We start from the raw sequence: 24,090 nt of genomic DNA, 5'->3' as shown, positions 1-24,090 counted from the left end.
AGGCACAGTGCCTGTCTTGCTGTTGCTCAGCTGGGGTACCCTGTCCTCCTGGCTCCCTGGTAAGCTCTGTGCTGGCCCTGAGGGCCTTGCCAATCACAGACCTGTGGAATCCTGGCTTTCCCAGCTGGCTCTGACTGCAGCCAGTCCTACCCTGAATGGAGATGGCTGGGCAGGGGCTGCAGAAAAATAAAGCCCAATGCCTACCCAAACTTGTGGAGGAAGCTCTGATCAGGCTGGCTGAGGTGTCAGAGACTGACCTGGGCCCTGAGGTTTCTTTTGGGCACAGGATTGGTCAGGTTTGCATTAGGAGCAAGGGCCTAGTGTGAGTTGCCCCGGCATAGGCATTAAGACGATGCCAGGAAATCTTTTCTTTGGGTGGAAGGCAGGAAGGTAAGGGGCCGATCTCTCATCTATGGGTCTGATTTCCAGAGGGTAAGACCATGGTCAGTAAATGTCTTTATTGGAAGAGAGATCCAGTCTCCTTGGCTCTGCCAGCACCCTAGGTCATGAGGATTTCGATGTCGAGCTCCAGCCGGCTGGCTCTAACCTCATAGCGGCCCTGGATCAGGCCTCGGGTTTGGCTGGCATGCCAGCGCCAGTGAGACTGGATGATGCAGGCCGCTTGGTGCACCTGGAGAAACCGTCTGCGGGCTTGCCACATTCGAACCTGTGCCTGTACCTTCACCACTGCCCACTCCTGGCAGGTGTAGAGTCTTAGTGCCAGGCGCCGTCTTTGCTCCAGCATCTTGGCCTGCATCGACCTCCACCAGCACTGGATGACCCAGGCCCTGAGTGCTGCATGCAGTAACGTCCAGCGTACCATGTTGCCACGCCACCATGACTGAATCTTTATGGCTGCCTTCTCTAACTGATTGGGGGAAGGAAGAACATGGAGATGCTCAGTAGGGTACCCTCCCACTTCTAGACCCACCTCTGGTGCTGGGAGGAAAGGGGGCCTGGCCCAGGTAGCCCTGGCCTCTCATCTCTGGGCCCCATCCATTTTATTTCCAAACTCCTACTCACCTTTAGACACTGCTCATTATCCGCTGGGCAGATCCCTTCTATATGGGCCTCACTTACATTTTGTGTGCCCATGACTCTGGTCTTTAGGCTCCACTCATCTATCAGTTAGGCCACCCTAGTCTTTAGCCCCGCCCTCAACTGTTAGGCACCCCCATCACTAGACTCCGCCCACCTGCACACAAGGCTCCCCTCATCAGGTCCTGTCCATCCACATTTCGCCCACATTTCTTTCTCCTCTTCTTTTGTTTGTATTTCCTTAGGGATTGACCGGTCACCTTATTTATTGATTCCCATCATTTTTGGGGGCCTGCCGTTATCTCTTGCTTTCAGTTTATTTCTCAGACTTAACTGGTGTCTTAAGTCTTGCTCTTTCTACACCTTCCAGTCACTTATATCTGTTCCTGCTGGTGGCAGTGAAGAGAGAGATTCATGCAGCTTTCCTTCAAGTAAGGGATTTTACTTAGGACTACTCATCACCAGTGTGGATTTATGGAAGCTTAAGTGTCAGAGCCTTTGGGAGGGATCCAAGCAGTGTGTTCACGGGCTAGTGTGTTTTTTGTTAAGTTTGTGAAAGCAAGATATTTTAGCTGCAATTGGAGAGGGCCTCTGTCTCCACCTCTCTGACCCCCTCTGTCACCCTTTTCTTGTCGGGTGCCATGGAATGGCTGCAGTTTCTTTTGGAATGTGACTAAGGGGAAGCTGAGTTGGGATATACTTAGTGTGGGTTAATGTGATAGGTTTATGTGGTTCACAGTCACCCCTGGGAATAGGTAAATTCTTGCTAGCCATTCTGCTAGCAATGGCTTCCAGGAGTTCTCCTTCCAGTTACGTCATCCATTCACCTGTATCATGGTATGAGGATATTGGGACAGAAGTGCTGCTGTGGTGGTATGGATACTCCCTACAGTGCCCGGCAGCAGAAGTATATGTACAGGGGAGGAAAAGCAAGATTTGAAAAGTATGGAGACAAAAACCGGTCTGTAGAAAATTCTTCCTTTTATCAGGCATGTTAAACTGTAAGAGGTATATTCTGTTCTCATTGATGCCTGATTAAAATTGAAGTTTTGTCTTTGTCAGGAATATGTTTGATAATGCAGTGACACAGTTATAAACATTCTAAGCTTTTTTTTCTTTTTTTGGTATAAATTTTGTGAAGTAGAATTTATCAGAATTCCAGTGATTATAGAGAACCAACCAGAACCGCTGTGAATGGTGCATATGTTGGCACAAGAAATCACATTTTATGCATCTCAAATGTCAATAATAAACAAGTTTCTATAGAAAATCATATTGTAAAATCATCATATGAAGAAGTAATCAAAGGTTATGCAGCAAAAAATGTAGGAAAAATATTATAGAGGTAGGACACTTAAGTAATATATACATTGTTATGTTTGTGACATAACAAACATAACAATGTTTGTTATGTTTGCCAACTTTTTAAAATGTGTAATTTTTTTTGTGTGTGGTACACGGGCCTCTCACTGTTGTGGCCTCTCCCGTTGCGGAGCACAGGCTCTGGACACGCAGGCCCAGTGGCCATGGCTCACGGGCCCAGCCGCTCCGTGGCATGTGGTATCTTCCCAGAGCGGGGCACTAACTCGTGTCCCCTGCATCGGCAGGCAGACTCTCAACCACTGCGCCACCAGGGCAGCCCTAAAATGTGTAATTTGATGTGATTTCTTTACTTGTCCTAAATATTCACTTGCCTAATTTTAAGTCTGTAATTTTGTATTCTTTTTCTTAAAGTAGGCCTTCCAAATTATATAAGTTTCAGTTCCCACAAAACCTAGGTCTGCCCTGCTGTGCTATAAGAATGCAACTGTGTGTCAGGGGCCCATGGGAGCTCACAGAGAGCTGTGTTTCTAGGATTCAGAGTTAGGACTGGAACTGCAGACGCAGGTGATGCAGAGATGCTGAGTCCTTTGGAATTTGGGAGGCCATTCTGGCTCTGCCTTTAGCATGCATGGTATTGCTCATTTTTCTGCATGAGGATTTGCTGGGTGCCCACTGCTCGTGGGGCCATGTGCTGTGGCTCCTGTTTATGTGTATTTGAGCCCTCTTACCATGACTCATACTAGTTGCCATGGTACTGTCCATTAGCATGTCTTACAGGTTCTGGCGCTATTGTCAAGCAAGCAACCTCTTTGCATCACATTAAAAGTCCTCAAGAGTGGACCCTGTTGCTTCCTTTAACATCTGCAATCTGGGTGAGTGGAGTGCTGGTATCAGCCATCTCAAAGGCCTCTATCACTGCATTGAACCTTTGGTCCTGGTGTCAGGTGTCTACTTCCAGCCCAATCTGCTGGATTCCGAAGAAGGAATCACTTAGAAGGGGGCTGTGGTTGTGGCCAGCACTCTGAGGCTCAGTCCATCCAGGCTGGGTTGCCATGGTCAGAACACTAGATCCCACTGTTCCTTGTGGATCTCTCCCCTGCCCCACTCTGGCCTGGCTGTTTGTTGCCAGAATATCCTGGCTTTGTCTCCTTCTAAAAGTCCCTGGAAAAACCTGCCAGCCCCTTTTATGTTCACGCTTTTGTAGTTATTCACAAAGTGGCAGCATATGGGGCCAAAGGGGAAGATGCATTCCCTGAATCCTACTAAGCATTCACAGACGACACTCCTTGGTCTCTGTTTCCTCACTGCTCCCCTCTCCAGCTTCTGCTTCTCTTTTTCTTGCTTAATTTTTTCCCCTGATTATAAATATAGTATGTCTGTTTCTAAAATTTCAAAAAATGCAGAGACATATAAGGTGGAAAGGGGATTTCCCTTGAAATTTACCCCCAGAGCTATTCTTTCAGACCTTATGCCATGCACAGACTTAAATTTTTTATTTAAAATTATTTTTTTATTGAAGTATAGTTGATTTACAATGTTGTGTTAGTTTTTGGTGTATAGCAAATCAATTCAGTTTTATCCATATATATATTCTTTCTAGAGTCTTTTCCATTATAGTTTATATAATTTATTTTTAATTCATACATTTTAAAATAAATTTTGCCTGGCAATCAGTGTTTTCTGCCTTACATTATTACTGTTCCCAGCTTGGAGGGTATCCTGGACAATTTGCTATGCATTTATGGACACAGAACATCCATGTACCTAAAGAAATAGAAAACCGTGTATGTTTCTGTGTATGTTGTTAAATTAATTGAGGTAAAAATCATATAATGTAAAATTAACCATTTTAACTATTTTAAAGTATACAATTTGGTTGCTTTTAGTGCATTCACAATGTTGTACTACCATCACTACTATCTAAGTCCAGTTTCTAATTTCATCTAATTTTAGTTCTAATTTCATCATCCCCAGAAGAAACCCTGTACCCATTAAGTAGTCATTTGCCATTTTCTTTCCCTTGCCCCACACCCTGGCAGCCACTAGTTTGCTTTTAGTCTCTATGGATTTGCCTATCCTGGACATTTTGTATAAATAGAATCATATATTATATGGCCTTTTGTGTCTGGCTTCTTTCACTTAGCATGTTTTCAAGGTTCATCCATGTTGTAGAATATATCAGTAACTTCATTCTTTTTTATGGCTAAATAATATTCCATTGTATAGATACATTTTGTTTATATATTTGTAAATTGACAGATATTTGAATTGTTTTCACTCTTTGGTGATTGTGAATAGTACTGTTGTGAGCATTTGAGTACAGGTATTTGTTTGAACACCTGTTTTCAATTCTTTTAGGTGTATACCTAGGAGTGGAATTGCTGGGTCACCTGGTAATTCTCTGTTTAACTTCTGGGGAACCACCAAACTGTTTTCCACAGTAGCTATACCATTTTACATTCCTACCAATCTCCACATCTCCACTTGTTGTTTTCCATTTATTTTTTATTATAGCCATACTAGTGTGAAGTGGTGTTTCATTGTGGTTCTGATTTGCATTTCTCTAAGACTAATGATGTTGAACGTCTTTTCATGTGCTTCTTGGGCATTTATATATGTTTCTTTGGAGAAATGTCTATTCAAACCATTTTCCACTTTTTAATTGGCTTATTTTTAATTGGCTTACTTGTCTTTTTTGTTGTTGAATTGTGAGTCTTTTATATATTCTGGACACCATATCCTTACCAGATATATGATTTGAAAATATTTTCTCCCATTCTTCTGGTTGTCTTTTCACTTTCTTTGTAATGTTCTTTTATGCACAAAAGTTTTAAATTTTGATGAAGTCCCATTTAGGTATTTTTCTTTTGTTGCTTGTGCTTTGGTGTCATAGCTAAGAATCCATTGCTAAATCCAAGGTTATAAAGATTTACCCCTGTGGGTTTTTGTTGTTGTTTTTTTTTTTTGCTCCATGGCATGTGGGATCTTCCTGGACCGGGGCACGAACCCGCGTCCCCTGCACCGGCAGGCGGACTCTCAACCACTGTGCCACCAGGGAAGCCCCCACTGTGTTTTTTTTTTTTTTTTTTATAAATTTATTTATTCATTTATTTATTTTTGGCTGTGTTGGGTCTTCGTTTCTGTGCAAGGGCTTTCTCTAGTTGTGGCAAGCGGGGGCCACTCTTCATCGCGGTGCGCGGGCCTCTCACTGTCGCGGCCTCTCTTGCTGCGGAGCACAGGCTCCAGACGCGCAGAGCTCAGTATTTGTAGCTCACGGGCCCAGCTGCTCCGTGGCACGTGGGATCTTCCCAGACCAGGGCTTGAACCCGTGTCCCCTGCATTGGTAGGCAGACTCTCAACCACTGCGCCACCAGGGAAGCCCCCCACTGTGTTTTTTATTCTAAGAGTTTTTTAGTTTTATCTCTTACACTTAGGACTTCAGTCGATTATGTGTTAATATTTGTATATGTTGTGAGGTAACTAAGAGTTCACCTTCATTCTTTTGCATGGGCTTTTCCAGTTGTCCCAGCACCATTTGTTGAAGAGATTATTCTTTCCCTTGTCTTGGTACCCTTGTTGAAATGAACTGAACATAGATCTATAGGTTTACTTCTGGTTTCTCAATTCTCATCCATTGATTTATATATCTATCCTCCAACTTTATCTTTTTCAAGACTGTTTTATTCTGGGACCCTTGCAATTCCATATGAACGTCAAAATTAGCTTGTCCATTTCTGAAAAAAATGGGGGAGGCAGTGGGAATTTTAATAGGGTTGCATTGAATCTGTAGGTCAACTGGGGGAGTATTAAGTCTTCTGACCCATGAACACAAAATATCTTTCCATATATTTAGGTCTCCTTTATTTCAACAGTGTTTTATAGTTTTAAGTGTCCAAGTCTTGCACCTGCTTGGTTAATTTTTTCCCTAAGTAATTCTTTTTGATGCTATTATAGAATTGTTTTCGTAATTTCATTTTTTAAATCTCCATTGCTATTGTATAGAATTACAAATGATTTTTTAAATTATTTATTTATTTATTTTGGCTGCACTGGGTCTTAGTTGCAGCATGCGGGATCTTTGCTGTGGCACGCAGGATCTTTTAGTTGCAGCATGCAGACTTCTTAGTTGCAGCATGCATGCAGGATCTAGTTCCCCAACCAGGGATTGAACCCAGGCCGCATGCATTGGGAGCGCAGAGTCTTAGCCACTGGACCACCAGGGAAGTCCCTAATTTTTTTTTTAAATGAAGAATTTTATTAAATGTTTTTCTTTTTGCAGCTGTAGAGAGGATTACATGGTTTTCCTCTTATATCTGTTAATATTGTAAATTACATCAATAGATTTTTTTTTTTTTTACTGTAGAAATATCCTCACAGTGGTGGGCCTTGGCCATATTTAAGACTACCTGGCACCTGAGCCCCTTGCTTCTAATTATAGAGCTGTAAATGCCAATTTCTTGCTTTCCCAGCTTCCCTAGCTGCTGGGCAGACATGTGACAGGTTTGGCCAGTCAAATGTACCCACTAGGGATTTTCAACTTGTGGCTTGGGATCCAGAAAATCAAGAGAGCATCCTTTGTGCCCATGGTGGAATCTTCATCAGGCTGGTTCTAGGGTGAGGTGTTTTCTGTGGTTCTGGATATGTAGCTTTTCTTTGCTCTGTTTCTGAACCTACTCTTCAGGCTTCCTGAAAATCTGGTGAGCTAATAAGTATTGTTTCAGTACTTTTATTTTCTGCTTAAATGAATATGGAACAGCTTCTGTTGTTTGTAGTTAAAGACAGTGATCGGGCTGCCTTGGTGGCGCAGTGGCTAAGAGTCCACCTGCCAATGCAGGGGACACGGATTCGAGCCCTGGTCTGGGAGGATCCCACGTTCTGCAGAGCAACTAAGTCCGTGTGCCACAACTGCTGAGCCTGCCCTCTGGAGCCCGCAAGCCATAACTACTGAAGCCCTCATGCCTAGAGCCTGTGCTCCGCAACAAGAGAAGCCACTGCAATGAGAAGCCCACGCACTGTGGCAAGGAGTGGCCCCCACTCGTGGCAACTAGAGAGGGCTCGTGCACAGCAGCGAAGACCCAATGCAGCCAAAAATAAATAAATAAAATAAATTTTTAAAAAAAGAACAATGATCAATACACTTGCATTCATGAGATAAATTCTACTCATTTAAGTATTATTTGAAATCATCACTGGATTCAGTTTTTTAATATTTGTCATGTGGGTTCATCAGTCAGATTGACCTATAGTTTTCTCTTCCTGTGCTGACCTAATCTGATTTTGATGTCAAGTGGATGCTAACTTTTGGAGGTATTTCTGTAGAAAAAACTTCCCAGAGTAGAATTGCTGGATCAAGGGGTCTGTGCATTTTTTTTTTTGATGGATTTTGTTAAATTGTTACTCAGAGAGGTTTTGCCAGTTTACATTCTAACCAACAACATATAATAGTTTCTCTTCACCCGTACCAACCTGGAGAACCTGTCATCAGCAATCAACTTTTTATTTCTTTTTTATGTGTGAGTTGAGCATCTTTGCATATGTTCAGAATCTGCGCGGGCCCCCCCCCGCCCCCCCCCCACCCCCCGGCTCCCGCCCCACTGTTTCTTTATCTATGAACTGTCTGTTCATGTCCTTTGCCAGGTGATTGGTTTTTCTTCTTATTTGGGCAAAGTCCTGGTTTAACCTTTTGTCCTACAGTGATATGCTGGTCTGGAATTTAAGCTCACTTCCCTCTGATGTTGATTTTAATGGCTGCTGAAACTGGAAAAGACTATCATAAAGCCCTGATGCTTGGAGGGAAGTTAGCATTCTTGTTTCTGCCTCCTAATTCAATACACTTTCCAGTTGTATCCAGCAATTATGCAAAGGTTTTATTAGCTTTAAAATGTCTATATTTCCTAATGACAAACAGCTATTCTACAAACAAATCAGAAGGTGTTGCATTTTTAACAAATAGATCCAAAACCAATACAGTTTGGTGGGGGAGGGGAGTATAAGTAAGTGACAAGTAGGTGAGGAAATTATATTTCCAAAGTTTTAAGTGTTAAAACTATGAGAATTTTTATGAGTGAACTACTTTCCTTTTTGCAACCAAATCACATGAAGAAGAAAACGTTTCAAAACAGGTATTTTAAAAGCATTTTCCAAGGCGTTGTATTTTGGCTGATGAGGAGCTCCCTCTAGAGGGAGGAAAAATATCAGCACCAGAGTTTTGGTTCCACTAAAATACTGTTATAACTAATAAATGAATTCAGCAAGGTAGCAGGATACAAAATTGAAGACAGGGCTTCCCTGGTGGCGCAGTGGTTGAGAGTCCGCCTGCCGATGCAAGGGACACAGGTTCGTGTCCCGGTCCGGGAAGATCCCACATGCTGCGGAGTGGCTGGGCCCGTGAGCCATGGCCGCTGAGCCTGCATGTCCGGAGCTATGCTCCGCAACGGGAGAGGACACAACAGTGAGAGGTCCGCGTACAGCAAAAAAAAAAAAAAAAAATTGAAGACAAAAATCAGTTGCTAACAATGAACAATCCTAAAAGAAAATTATCCCCCCAAATGTATTTACAATAGCATCAAAAACAATAAAATACTTAGGAACAAACTTAGCCAAGAAAGTGAAAGACTTATACAATGAAAACTACAAAACATTGCTGAAAATAATTAAAGAAAACATAAAAATATAGAAATATATCCCTTGTTAATGGATTGAAAGACTTAACATTGTAAAGATGTCAGTACTACCGAAAGTAATCTATAGATTCAGTGCAGTCCCTATCAAAATCCTGATGACGTTTTTTGCAGAAATAGAAATTTCCTAAAATTCATATGGAATCTCTAGAAATTCTGAATAGCCAAAACAATCTTGAAAAAGAAGAATAAAGCTGAAGGACTCACACTTCATAATTTCAAAACTTACTGCAACGTTACAGTAATCAAAACAGTGTGGTACTGGCATAAAGACAGACATAGAGACCAATGGAATAGAAAAGAGAGCCCAGAGATGGGCTCTGTTCAAGTTATTTTTTACAAGGATGCCAAAAACATTCAGTGGGGGAAAGGACAGTGTTTTCAACAATTGGTATGGGGAAAACTGGATATCTACATGCATAAGTATGGAATTGGACCCATATCCAACACCATACAAAAAATAAATTCAAAGTGGATCAAAGACCTAAAACTCTTAGAGGAAAACATAGGGCAAAAATTGTACAGCATTGGATTTCACAATGATTTCTTGGATATGACTTCAAAGGCACAGGCAACAAAAGAAAAAATAGACAAATTGGACTACATGAAATTTAAAATTTTTTATGCATCAAAAGACACTGTTGGGCTTCCCTGGTGGCGCAGTGGTTGAGAGTCCGCCTGCCGATGCAGGGGACACGGGTTCGTGCCCCGGTCCGGGAAGATCCCACATACCGCAGAGTGGCTAGGCCTGTGATCCATGGCCGCTGAGCCTGTGCATCCGGAGCCTGTGCTCCGCAACGGGAGAGGCCACAGCAGTGGGAGGCCCGCGTACTGCAAAAAAAAAAAAAAAAGACACTGTTGACAGAGCAGAAAGGCAATCCACAGAATGGGACAAAATATTTGAAATAATATATCTGATAAGAAATAAATATCCAGAATACAGAGAAACTTCTAAATCTTGACGACAACAACAACAACAAAACAAAAAACGAGGAAAGGACTTGAATAGACATTTGTTCAAAGAAGATATACAAATGGCCAATAAGTACATATAAAAATGCTCAGCATTACTGATCATTAGGGAAATTCAAATCAAAACTACAATGAGATACCACCTCACACCCATTAGGTTGGATACTATTTTTTTAAAAAAACCAGAAAATAACAAGTGTTGATGAGAATATGGAGAAATTGGAACGCTTGTACGCTGTTACTGGGAAAGTAAGATGTTATAGCTGCTGTAGAAAACAGCATGGTGGTTCCTCAAAAATTAAAGATAGAATTATTATATGGCAATTCCATTCCAGGTATATACTCAAAATAATTGAAAGCAGAGTCTTGAAGAGTATTTGTACACCTATGTTCATAGCATTATTCACAATAGCTAAAATATCAAAGCACACCCATGTGTCCATCGATGGATAAATGGATAAGCAAAATGTGGTATATACATACAATGGAATATTATCTAGCCTTAAAAAGGAAGGTAATTCTGATTTGTGCCACAACATTGATGAAACTTCAGGACATTATGCTGAGTGAAATAAGTCAGTCACAAAACAACAAATACTAAATGACTCCACTTATAGAAGGTACTTAGAGTAGTTAAAATCATAGAGGCAGAAAGTAGAATTGTGGTTGCCTGGAGCTGGAGGTGGAGGAATGGGTGGTTATTGTTTAATGGCACAGAGTTTCAGTTATACAAGAAGAAAAGAGTTATGGAGATGAATGATGGTGACAGTTGTACAACGTTATGAACATATTTAATAGCACTGAACTGTACATTTAAAAATGGTTAAGATGGTAAGTTTTATGTGTATCTTATGTCAATAAAAAAGTAAACAGTAACTAGAGTTAAAGCTGAGAAAGTTGAAGAAACATTTTAGGGAAGCAGAAGATAGACGGATGTTCTATATAAATGAGAGAAGCTAGATTATTGATGTCACAAGCATCCAGTGTTCTGGACACAGAATTAAAAAGGTCAACTCAACATTGGCATCTAATTATTCACCTCCCTGGTTAGTGGTAGAGGTGGTGCGAGGGATGGTGAAGAGGCAGTTGAAAAGTCAACAAGCTGAAATTTTGAGCAGAATTTTTGAGAGTTTCTTTGTGAGGAGGCACAGAATTTGGAGACCAGGACTGCCAAGAATGAGGGCATCCTGTAAATCCCCGATGTTTAGTGTTGGAAGGCAAGAGGGCTTACAATACTAAGAGAAAAATGAATTAGAAATAGACTAGCATTTCCAATGATGGAAGGTCAGTTTCACATCATCTCAATCTCTGAAATTAGATTAAGGCAACCCAGGATTTCTAATGCTCCAGTCACCTACCAGAGCAAATGTAAATCATCTCTGAAGAAAGAGAACTTCATCTCAGACTTCAACTTATTTTGAAGAATCTTCTTATACAGCATCCATCACTCAATAAAAAATAGCCAAACGCAAGACCAAAGAAAAAAAAAAAAACCTTGAAAACAAGAGAAATAGCTGACAACAGAAATAGACTCACAGAGACTTCCCTGGTGGTCCAGTGGCTAAGACTTCATGCTCCCAATGCAGGGGGCCTGGGTTTGATCCCTGGTCACTAGATCTTACATGCTGCAGCTGAAAGATCCCACATGCCACCACTGAAGATCCCAAATGCCACAACTAAAGATCCTGCATGCCTCAACTGAAGATCCCACATGCAGCAATGAAGATCCAGCATGCCATAACTAAGACCCAGTGCAGCCAAATTAAAAACAAACAAAAAAAAAGACAGTGGAGACAGATAATGAAGGTACAGATACAAGTTTTAAAATAAATATTCTTAATATGTTAATGAAAATAGAAGACAAAATGAGAATTCAGCAGAAAACTGAAACTTATTTTAAAACTATCAAAGAGAATTTTAGAACAGAAAAACACAACAACCAATTAGAAATTCAATGCATAAGTTTAACGGAAGATTGTACAAGGATGAAGAGATAATTACTTAACTGAAAAATAAATCGAGAAATTATATACAGTGAGGCACAAAGGGACATAAAGATGGAAATACAAAAGAGAGGATTGGAAACACTCAGGATACAGTGAAAAGTCAAATATATAATTAGATTCCTATCCTAGTAGAAGAGGATAGAGAATGAGGTGAAAGCCACATATGAAGAGAGAACAGCTGAAAACTTTCCAAAAATGAGGAAAGATAGAAAAACCACAGATTCAAGAAGCCCAATAGGAAAAAATAAAAAGAAAACCACACATAGGCACATAATTGGAAAACTGGTGAAAACCAAAGACAAAGAGAAAACTCTCAGAAAGGGAACAAGAGTACTTCAAAAGAGCAACAGTTGGGCTTCCCTGGTGGTGCAGTGGTTGAGAGTCTGCCTGCCGATGCAGGGGACTCGGGTTCGTGTCCTTGTCCGGGAAGATCCCACATACCGCAGAGCAGCTAGGCCCGTGAGCCATGGCCGCTGAGCCTGCGCCTCTGGAGCCTGTGCTCCACAGTGGGAGAGGTCACAACAGTGAGAGGCCCGCGTACTGAAAAAAAAAAAAAAAAAAAAGAGCAGCTGTTAGACTAACAGCTGACTCCTTAGCAGAAGGAATGGAAGACAGTAAAATTATATTATTAAAATACTGAAAGAAAATAAATAATAACTACTGACTTACCTGTTGAAACCATCCTTCAATAGTGAGGGAAATACAGAACTTTTTAGACAAAAACAGAAAATTGATCAACGGCAGACCAACACTAAAATAAATACTAAAGGGTATTCTATAGGCAGAAGGAAAATGAGCCTAGGTGGCAGGCAGAGATGCAACAGAAATGAAACTAGAGAATATTGGGGAAATTTAAATGAATGTGGACTGTGCAAAACAGTAATTATTTAACTTGCAAAGGGAGTTAACCAAAGTTAAAATGTTCTGAAGTCCTTAAATTGTCTGGTACTAAATTTATATTATACTTTGATAAGTTAAGGATACATATTGTATTCCCTAAGGTTGCTCTGTTCAATGTGGTAGCCAGTAACCACATGTGGCTGTTGATGCTTAGAAATATGACTAGTCCTAATTGAGAAGTGCTATAAATGTAAAATATACATCAGATTTCAAATCCTTAGTGCAAAGAAAGAAAATAATACCATTAATAAATACACAAAATGTCAGGCCACCCTGTGTGGATATCCTCCTCATTGTATTCAAATTCAGACTTGAATATATTACTAAGGATGCCCTCCTCATCCCACGAGTTATGATGCACATCACTGTCATGCCTTTGGATCCCTGTGTGGACTCTTCCTACCCCTGCCTGGGTTCCATGCTGGGTAGACCTTTCATGCCAACACCTTCCTCATCCTCTTGGGATCCATGTCTTGCTCTGTGCCATGGGGATTCTCTTCCCCACTTCCCCCAGTACACCTATGTCGCACTGCCCAGCCTAATGACTTTCAGACTGAAATGTTCAGGAGAGAAAGTGAGGAAATAGAAAGGAAGAACAAGAAGAAACTAAGTTTACATTTTTACTTAAAAAAAAATAGAGACATACCATCTGTAGAGGAAATTCTTCATCACTGGCTAAAATCTGCTTCAACATTTTTACCCCAAACTTAAAGGAAACATGACCACAAAGAAAACTCAGAAAATGTCCATAAGAAAATGGATTAAAATATTTGAGCACAGGTTCAGATCTTCCTGTCCCACTGCAAATTCCTGGGAATAACAGAAAAGGAGTGCTTTTTTTTTTTTTTGGCTGCTTTAGGTCTTTTGTTGCTGCGCCCGGGCTTTCTCTAGTTACAGCAAGCGGGAGCTACTCTGGTGCGATGCACGGGCTTCTCATTGCGGTGACTTCTCTTGTTGCAGAGCAAGAGAACAGGCTCTAGGCACACAGGCTCAGTAGTTGTGGCTCACAGGCTTAGTTGCTCCGCAGCATGTGGGATCTTCCCGGACCAGAGCTCAAACCTGTGTCCCCTGCATTGGCAGGTAGATTCTTAACCACTGAGCCACCAGGGAAGTCCAGGAATACATTTTTTAAAAATCTCTAATAGGGGCTTCCCTGGTGGCGCAGTGGTTGAGAGTCCGCCTGCCGATGCAGGGGACACGGGATCGTGCCCCGGTCTGGGAGGATCCCACATGACGCGGAGCGGCTGGGCCTGTGAGCCATGGCCGTTGAGCCTGAGCGTCCGGAGCCTGTGCTCCGCAACGGGAGAGGCCACAACAGTGAGAGACCCGCGTACCGCAAAAAAAAAAAAAATCTCTAATAGTATCTTAAAAAAATAGGAAGAGATCTTCAGTGGACAGAAATTATATGGACACTTTAAAGCAGGGGTCCCCGACCCCCAGGCCGCAGGCACACAGCAGGAGGTCAGTAGTGGGTGAGTGAGCGAAGCTTCATCTGCTGCTCCCCATCGCTTGCGTTACCTCCTGAACCATCCCTCCCCAACCCCCCCGTCTGTGGAAAAATTGTCTTCCACGAAACTGGTACCTGGTGCCAAAAAGGTTAGGGACTGCTGCTTTAAAGGACAGAGGCAGATATGAAAAGACTGAAAGAAAATGAATCAAAGCTCTAAAAAGGTCTCATACAAAAGTGCAGAGCTGTGCAGTCCCTTCAAGCTAGGAGGTACCTCATGCAGGGGGCAGCAGAGGCTGTGGGCTACCACAGGGACTAGTTAGAATATATCTGTAGGAGGAGGAGCCACCTTTACAGTTGAGTCATGCGGTTGGCAAGAGAGGGCTTGTCTTCAGGGAGGAACTGTGACTGGCTTAGGGAGGAACTGTGACTGGCTTGGGAAGGAGAGGCAGGGCCTGCTACTGTGTGACTCTCTTGTACAGGAAGACTCCTGCCCAGGTGACCACCCACTGACACCTCATCCCAACAGTTTATCCCACACTGCCCATGTAATCTGTGGAGTCAGGGACTAAGCATTCATCGACAGGCTAAAGGGAATCTCAGAACAAAGATGAGTGCACAACCAGGAGTCATCAAGCTTTAGGGGAAGCCAGCAGCATGAAAAAGCCTCCCTAAACCCAACAAGCAGAAACACAATAGCTAAAGGGAAGATTTAAGAAGACAGTTTAAAGAAATAAAGTTAATATTTTTCACAGAAGACCACTTAGCCTTAAAAAAAGAACAACACATTATTTGAAAGAGCCACTTATGGATCTTAGAGAGGAACAATATAGTTATCAATATTAAAACCTGAGGAGTGGGTGGAGGCCAAGATAGCAGAATAGGAAGACCCTGAACTCACCTCCTACCACAGGCACATGAAAATTACAACTACTTACAGAGAAACTATCTATGAGAATGACCTAAAGACTAGCAGAAAAAAATTTCCACAACTAAAGACATAAAAGGGAAACCACAACAAAATGGGCAGGGGGCTAGAAATGCAGTGTAGTCAGAACCCAAACCCCTGGGAAGGTTACTCACAAATGGAAGAAATATCACAACTGTAGAGGTCCTCCCCAAGGATCAAGGAGTCTCAGCCCTACATTAGGCTCTGCAGACCAGGGACCCTGCACTGGGAAGATGAGCTCCCAGAACGTCTGGCTTTGAAAATCAGTGGGGCTTATTTTGGGGAGAGCCAGAGGTCTATAGGAAACAGAAACTTCACTCTTAAAAGGGTGAATGCAAAATCTCAAACATTCCAAGTCTAGGTACAGAAGCAGTAGTTTGAAAAGAGCCTGGTTCAGACCCACTTGCTGATTTTTTAGAGCCTCTTGGAGGGGCAGGTTGCAACTGGGGATCTTCTTGTGGATGGAGATGCTGGCAGCAGCCAATTTGGGGAGCTAATTCTACCACGATAATACCTGCATTGGTAAGTGTCATTTTGGAATCCTTTCTCTAGCCTGTTAGCACCAGGAACCCAGCCCCCTCGGACCATGTAGATAGGCACAGTTAGAATTTCAACAAAGAGTTAGAAAATATAAAGAAGAAACAAACAGAGCTGAAGAATACAGTAACTGAAATGAAAAATACACCAGAGGTATCAACAGTAGATTAATGATACAGAGGAATGGATCAGAAAACTGGAAACAGATTAGTGAAAATAATCCTTGTGAGACTAAAAAAAAAAAAAGGAATTTGTAAAAAATGAGGATACTTTTAAGAGACCTCTGGGACAACATTAAACATACCAACATTCACATTATAGGGATCCTGGAAGGAGAAGAAAGAGAAAAGGGCAGAGAACTTATTTGAAGAAATACTAGCTGAAAATTCCCCTATCTTGTGAAAGGAAACAGACAGCCAGGTCCAAGAAGTACAGAGAGTCCCAAACAAGATGAACCCTAAAATGTTCACACCAAGACACATTATAATTAAAATGGCAAAAATTAAATATAAGGAGAGAATCTCAAAAGCAGCAAGAGAAAGCTACTAGTTATATACAAGGGAACTCCCATAAGACTATCAACTGACTTTTCAGCAGAAACTCTGCAGGACAGAAGGGAGTAGTAGCACAATATATTCAATGTGATGAAAGAAAGAAAGAAAAAATCTTACCACCAAGAATACTGTACCCAGCAAGGCTATCCTTCAGATTTGAAGGAGAGAAAAAGAGTTTTACAGATAAGCAAAAGCAAAAAGAATTCAGCACCACTAAACCGGCTTTACAAGAAATGTAAAAGGAACTTCTCAAAGTGGAAAAGAAAAGGCCACAACTAGAAATATGAAAATTACGAAAGAAAAATCTCATTGGTAAAGATAAACATATAGTAAAAGTAGTAGATCAACCACGTACAGAGCTAGTAGGAAGGTTAAAAGACAAAAGTAGTAAAACCATCTATATCCACAGTAGGTAGTTAAGGGATACACAAAACGTGTCCTCTGAGATCAGAGCAAGAAAAGGATGCCCACTCTCGCCACTTTTATTCAACAAAGTATTGGAAGTCCTAGCCATGGCAATCAGATAAGGAAAATAAAGGAATCCAAATTGGAAAGAAACCTAGACAGTAGTCACTCAAACAAATTAGAGAATTCTTTTTTTTTAATAAATTTACTTATTTATTTTTGGCTGAGTTGGGTCTTTGTTGCTGCGTGTGGGCTTTCTCTAGGTGCGGCAAGTGGGGGCTACTCTTCGTTGCGGTGTGCAGGCTTCTCATTGTGGTTGCTTCTCTCATTGCGGAGCATGGGCTCTAGAGTGCAGGCTCAGTAGTTGTGGCACACAGGCTTAGTTGCTCCATGGCATGTTGGATCTTCCCGGACCAGGGCTCGAACCCGTGTCCCCTGCATTGGCAGGTGGATTCTTAACCACTGCGCCACCAAGGAAGTCACAAACTTCTAATCCTGTGAGCTGACAGAGGGAGACAGCAGGTTGTGCGCTGGAGCTGGAGTCAGGCATGAAAGGAGAGCAAAGGATGCCCCTTTTCTAGCCTGTGGGTGAGGTCTGAAGGGAAGTGATATGCTTCCCAGGTAGGTGGTCAGGCCCAGGCCAAACAGAATAACCCTTTGACCCATAGATCCTGGTGTTCTTGTTCTAGACTGGCCAACCAGGTCCAAGGAACCAGGTGACAGCTAGGGAAGGTGTGCCCCATGTTACAGTTGAGGACCCTGAGACTCAGAGTTCAACTGTGATGTGTCTATTAACCAAGAGTGGCAGAGACGGGACACCTGTCTGGTCTCTGGCTGCAGCCAGTGGTCTGCCCAGTGCTCACAAACTTCTGAGGAAGGTGCCATTGTTGATAAAGGATCAGGACCCCTTCCTGGCTACACCAGGGCTCAGGTGGGTCGGGAATGTTTCCTGAATGTCCCTTCTTTTTCCTTGCAGCCCCAACCCCTAGTGGAAGCGCCCCCCCTGACAAAGAGTTGCAAGCAATAAAGATCCAGGCCTGGTGGCGGGGCACCCTGGTGCGCCAGATGCTGCTGCACGCGGCCCTCAGAGCATGTACTGGTGGAAACAGAAGCTGGCAGAGCTGCTGGAGAAGAAGCGGCGGGCTGTGCTGGATCATTATGCTCAGCAAAAATGGGCAGTGGTCAGGCTACAGTCTTGCGTCCGCATGTAGTGCATCCGCCTTCGTTATTGCCGTTTGCTCCATGCTGCCCACATTATCCAGGTCTATTGGCGCTGGCATAATTGCCATACCCGTGGCTTTTTCAGGGGCAGCTATGAACTGACAGCAAGCCAACTAGGACTTGAGCTTGAGATCTTTCTAGGGTCACAGGTCTGTTGGATGACAAACTGCATCCCCTTCCCAATAAAGAATTGATCGGGTGTGGTCCAACACTGTGTCACAAGATCTCAGACAATCTTCAGGAGGTCACTGTCTCAGTGAAGGGTCAAGGTAAATGATGACAGATATTGTGCATCTCACAGGTCAGCTCTGAGGTTGTCTGGGGTCGCATATAAAGGAGGATTCTAAGAGCCAGGTGCTGGATGACTGGGGTCTGTGGTTGATTAGTAATGTCTGCCATGGGTAGGAGACATGAAGTTGCCCAGCTGCCAAGTCAGCCAGCTCCAGGGAATCTCCTTCATAGTGTGGTGTATGGTTGTGTTTTCATTTTGCTCATGGTTTCCTTTGCTGTGCAAAAGCTTGTAAGTTTGATTAGGTCCCATTTGTTTATTTTTGCTTTTATTTTTATTGCCTGGAGAAACTGACTTAAGAAAACACTGGTACAGAGAATGTTTTACCTATGTTCCATTCTAGGAGTTTTATGGTGTCGCATCTTATATTTAAGTCTTTAAGCCATTTGGAGTTCATTTTTGTGTATGGTGTGAGGGTGTGTTCTAACTTCATTGATTTATGTTGTAGTTTATTTTATGACAGCGCCCAAAGTAAGCTTATCACATGAGATGAATTGTGTCGAAGTACAGTAGTAGAGAGCTGTCGTTTGCTCAGGCAAAACAGCGCTGTCTGTCTTGTTGTGGTAGTTTTTATTAAAGTATTATTTAGGTTTACATTTTAAGATTTGCTTTTTTAACATTTTAGAAATGTCAAAGCAGTAACCTGTGTTTTTATTAATTATACAAGTAATAATTGGCTTTTTTGAAAACATGTCGTGTTTTGTCCTTGAGTGCAAAAGCAGTATAAAGTTTTCACCATTATTTTGATTATACTGAAGTAGCACAAGGACATTTCCTTGTGATTTTATTATTTTGATTATACTGAAGACATTTTATGGATTAGTGTCCAAAGCACTTAATGTTTTTTTGTAGGCACCCGGTTTGTCGGGGGGTGCTCAAAGCATTTAGGACTGTTTATAGCTCTGGCTTATTTGTTAACCCCCAGTTTGTTGGTGGGGGGACTCATGGGTTACGTTTTTTTTTTATGTCCTCAGTTATTTTATTACATTTCCTCCTTTTTGTTTTGTAATTTTTGTAGTATCAAGGAGAACATGGAAGCGTTACTCCCGGTGTTAAACTACATGGAATTATTTTGAAGTTTGTGTAGTATTAAGGAAAACACAGTAGTTTGTTGTAATGTTGTGTGGCGGGTAGTTTTTATTTGTCGTTGGACTATAATTAAATATATGATTATTATTGTAATGAGTATTAGTAATTTTGTAGTAGAACCAAATAAAACATGTAATTTAGACATGGGATTTAGATTATTAAGTTTTTGAATAATTTTAGTTCATACTTTTTGTGAATTAAGTCGTAATTTTTTTTGAAAAGTTTGTTGAATTTTTTCTTGTAAATTTACAATTTTTTTTGTTAAATTTTTGTGATGTAATAAATGTTTTTTTATTTTTGTCCAGGGGAATGTAGACTGATTACATGGAACCGAAGTGACACAAAAGGCACTTTGATTCTAGTTATAACGTAGCTTTATTTGTCTTTGTAAATTTACAAGTTGATCCCCCAACATAACCATAGCTTGTTGTAAGTCTGTTATTTTTGAATGTATTTTTGAATCAATTTGTCGTTGAGAAGACCAAAGTATTTTAGAATTTTTATGTCAATCAGTTATATAATTAATGGTCTGAATAGATTGTTTTAAAGCAACTCCAGCTACTGTAGCAGTAGCTGTTATGGCTATAATACCCATGACAGCTGTAATCAACATTTTTATAAATCTTTTAACTTTTTTTAATATATCAGCTAAATATTGTAAAACAGCCATAGGAAGAGATTTTTATCATTCCCTTCTAAGATTGACAGGAAGCCAGAGACCTGTCCGAGCTCGTAAGATATACATACTTTTAGTAGATTTGTTAAAAGATATACTAGAGTTAATGTAGGTATACAGAGAGTAATTTTTACATATTATAATATCTTGAGTCTCATTTTATATAGTTGGTTCTTTTAACAATATATAAGGTAGTTTTACATAACTATGAGTATATCGGGTAACATTTTTATGAAAAGTCAAACTATAATTTTTAGATTTGTTATCCATATGTTTTACCCAAGTATTAATCTTTTTTAAAGCTGTTATAAGCTTTTACAGATTTTTTTGGATAGGATATCCATTTAAATGAGGACCAGGAGGAGAAAACCCTCCTGTGTGTCATACTATGGTATCATTAATAGTATTGTTATAAATAGTGTTATCATCTCTGTGTCAGTGTAAATTTTTTAGACCCCTTTATTTTTGGGCGGATCCAAAAGGGCTTTAATCAATGACGCTTTTCTAAGAAGTATTAACAAGAACCCGAGCCATTTCTCCTTGGCATAGAGTCCAATGGACCTAATCTGATAATCGATTTACAAGAGGCATCTGGCATGGAGGCAAGTAAGGTGTGGAAACATTTTTATTAAGAGTGGAATTAGAAAAAAAATAATAAAAAAAAAAGAGTGGAATTAGAACTTTTAAAACTAAGCATTTAAAAGATATAACCCATGATATCTGCTTTTATTTTTGACAACATTTAACCATGCTTGATAATTTATTTTAAGGTAATGATCTCCCTTTTCCATATAAATAGGAGGTTTATTAACACCCACCGTGTAATTTATTATTATTATTATTATTATTATTACTTTTGGCTTTAAAGGGTCTCTATCATAAAAAGGACCAGGCAACCATCCAGACTCATTTACATATACAAGAATTGGGGCATCCCATCAGGTACCCCCCATATTAAGAGGAGGGTTAGGAATATAAGTCCAATAAGTATGGTTAGTACAATTTATCTCATTGGCTGATATGTTTATTACCTGTGCAGACAGCATTGTCAACATGGCTACAAAAAGATTGGTGTTAGTGAGGGGTTTACCCTGTGAAATGACAAGATTTTTGGCAGTGTCTGTAAACTTTTTTATTTGCCCCCAGGTCAATGGAGGTGTCTTCTTCTTTTCACCAAGTAACAGTCTTGGTAAGCGCCTCCCAATCTTGAGGAATTAATATGTTTTTGGAAGCATACCTAGACAAAAGACCTTGAACATAATTAGAATGTATCCCATATGTATTAATGGCTTTTTTTAGTATTTTAAAAATCTTTACATCATGAGGGTTATACTCAACGTTTATATATCCATTTGGAAATTGATTATTAGTAGGCATAGCTTGTCTAACAATAGGGAAAGCAAAAAATGGTTCAGAATATTGTTTTTTTTTTTATTTATCTCTTCTTTTAACAATATTTTATTAGATTCAGGTTTTAGAGGAAAGTGAAACTGACGAGAGGTTCCAACAGTATAAGCTGTTAATTCTAAAGGAGGAGCTGAAGGAATAGTAGGACATGGCTCCTGATATAAAGGAGTGGTAGCATTGTTTTTATTTTTTTTTGATTTAACCATCAAATTTTTTAACTTTGAAAGTATATCAGAAATTTCATTTTGTTGAGAAAGTGGCATCTCATTTTGTTTGTTAGTCTGTTCTTAACCTTTATCATCATCAGAAAAAGCCCCTTTATCATTGGAATCCGAAAAATCCTCTCCTGTCTCAGACACAAGCGGAGGAGGTGGAGGAAGGTCCTCTATAGGAGACTCATGAAACAGAGTACGAAAAGCAGCGCAGCAGAATGACCGGGAGCAGAATTCGGACGCTGAGGGCGTGCCCCATTGTCACTTTTAATTTTAGATTGTAATGGTTTTAGGGCAAGGGAAATTAATTTACAAAGAGACCAAATACGGACAGATACAGGGTTTCCATGTTGATGAGCTCTTTTTAAGGCTCGCATAACCTGTTTTTAAACTTTTAAATTCAACTGGTTATGACCAGTAGATTGAAACCAGTAACAATGTTTACGTACCAGCGCAAACAATTTATCAAAAGATTTTGGTTTTACTTTTACTCCTGAACTCCTTAATAACTGTTTTAGGAGTCTAATGTATTGAAATTTTATTGAATGGGAATTCCCCATTACAGTTACTCTACTGTTGTCGAAGGTTTCGCTTACTCTGAGCGGACCAATTTTTCCTTCTGTCTCGCGATTATGCGATTACTTACCTTTAAGTCCCTGTTCGGGCGCCAAATGTTGTAGTTTATCTTATGACAGGGCCGAAAGTAAGCTCATCACACGAGATGAATTGTGCCGAAGCACAGCAGTAGAGGCCTGTCGTTCGCTCAAGCAAAACAGCGCCGTCTGTCCTATTGTGGTAGTTTTTATTAAAGTATTATTTAGGTTTACATTTTAAGACTTGTTTTTTTAAACATTTTAGAAATGCCAAAGCAGCAGCCTATGTTTTTATTAATTATACAAGCAATAATTGGCTTTCTTGAAAACATGCCGTGTTTTGTCCTTGAGCGCAAAAGCAGCACAAAGTTTTCACCATTATTTTGATTATACTGAAGTAGCACAAGGACATTTCCTTGTGTTCTCACTATTTTGATTATACTGAAGACATTTTATGGATCAGTGTCCAAAGCACTCAATGCTTTTTTGTAGGCCCCCGGTTTGTTGGGGGGTGCTCAAAGCATTTAGGACTGTTTATAGCTCTGGCTTATTTGTTAGCCCCCAGTTTGTTGGGGGGGGGACTCATGGGTTAACGTTTTTTTTTTATGTCCTCAGTTATTTTATTACAGATTTACATGGGGCTGCCCAACTTTTCCAGCACCACTTGCTGAAGAGACTGTCTTTTCCTCATTATATATTCTTGCCTCCTTTGTTGAAATTTAATTGACTATAGGTGTACAGGTTTCTTTCTGGGCTCTCTATTATGTTCCTATGATCCATATGTCTGTTTTTGTTCCTATACCATGGGGTTTTCGTGGGTTTAAGATTTTTTTTTTCCATATGTGAACCATTTTTAAAGTCTTTATTGAATTTGTTACAGTATTGCTTCTGTTTTATGTTTTGGTTTTTGGCTGCGAGGCACGTGGGATCGCCGCTCCCTGACCAGGGATCAAACCCACACTCTCAGCATTGGAAGCCAAGTCTTAACTACTGGACTGCCAAGGAAGTCCCCATGTTGTTTTGATTATTGTAGTTTTGTAGTATTATTTGAAGTGTAGCAGGGTTATGCTTCCTGCTTTGTTCTTTTTCCTCAGGATTGCTTTGGCAATCCTGGGTCTTTTATAGTTCCATATAAATTTTAGGATTATTTGCTCTAGTTCTGTGAAAAATGTCATGGGTAATTTGATAGGGATTGAGTTAAATCTGTAGATTGTTTTGGGTAGCATGGCCATTTTAACAATGTTAATTCTTCCAATCCAAGAGCATTCTCATTCAATTTAGACCAATTCCAAAGTGCCCCCACCCACCTGGGGACTACATAAGCCCACACAGTCTGGCCTTGGCCATCTCACTCTCTCAATGACCTCCCTGGTGGCTCTGCTAATATCAAAAAAACCCCAGCACCCTCCCATCGCAGTGCTTTGCTCTTGCTGCCACCTTTCCTTGGATTGTCTTCTTGCAGGTGGAGCCCTCACTCCATTCAGGTTTGTCTCTGCTCCATGTTCCTTCCAGGGAGGCCTCCTTTGATTTGACCACCTTATTGAAATAGCTTTCCCTCCCACTACTGTATACTCTAGCTCCTGACTCTGCTTTCCTATTTCAGTCCTCATCCCTACCAAGGTTATCTTACCTCTCTGTTTTCTGTTCCCCCCACCACGAGAGGTGAGCTCCAAAAGAGCAGGGACTCTGGGTTCAGTGCTGTGTTCCCAGGATCTAGAACAGTTGGTTCCCTCTCCCTCTCTCTTTCAGTATATTATTGGCTATATATATTAACTTTCTGTATATTATGACA

The 24,090-nt window shown here is 40.8% G+C and overlaps 1 protein-coding gene across 1 annotated transcript; it reads right to left on the bottom strand.

Moving 5' to 3' along the window:
* Positions 1 to 338: 338 nt before the first annotated feature.
* IQCF6 (IQ motif containing F6) lies at positions 339 to 1,102 on the bottom strand. Its single transcript, XM_032649070.1, has 2 exons — positions 1,081 to 1,102; positions 339 to 868 (listed from the first exon to the last, which is right to left on the bottom strand). Exons 1-2 carry the CDS (start codon positions 1,093 to 1,095, stop codon positions 500 to 502), a joined length of 384 nt encoding a protein of 127 aa, XP_032504961.1. The 5' UTR covers positions 1,096 to 1,102; the 3' UTR covers positions 339 to 499.
* Positions 1,103 to 24,090: the final 22,988 nt, after the last annotated feature.

This window comes from Phocoena sinus, chromosome 11 (assembly GCF_008692025.1).
Source record: "Phocoena sinus isolate mPhoSin1 chromosome 11, mPhoSin1.pri, whole genome shotgun sequence".
Classification (NCBI taxonomy): Eukaryota; Metazoa; Chordata; class Mammalia; order Artiodactyla; family Phocoenidae; genus Phocoena; species Phocoena sinus.
Note: the sequence above shows the minus strand (reverse complement) of the source record. Positions and strands in the feature narration are given on the sequence as shown.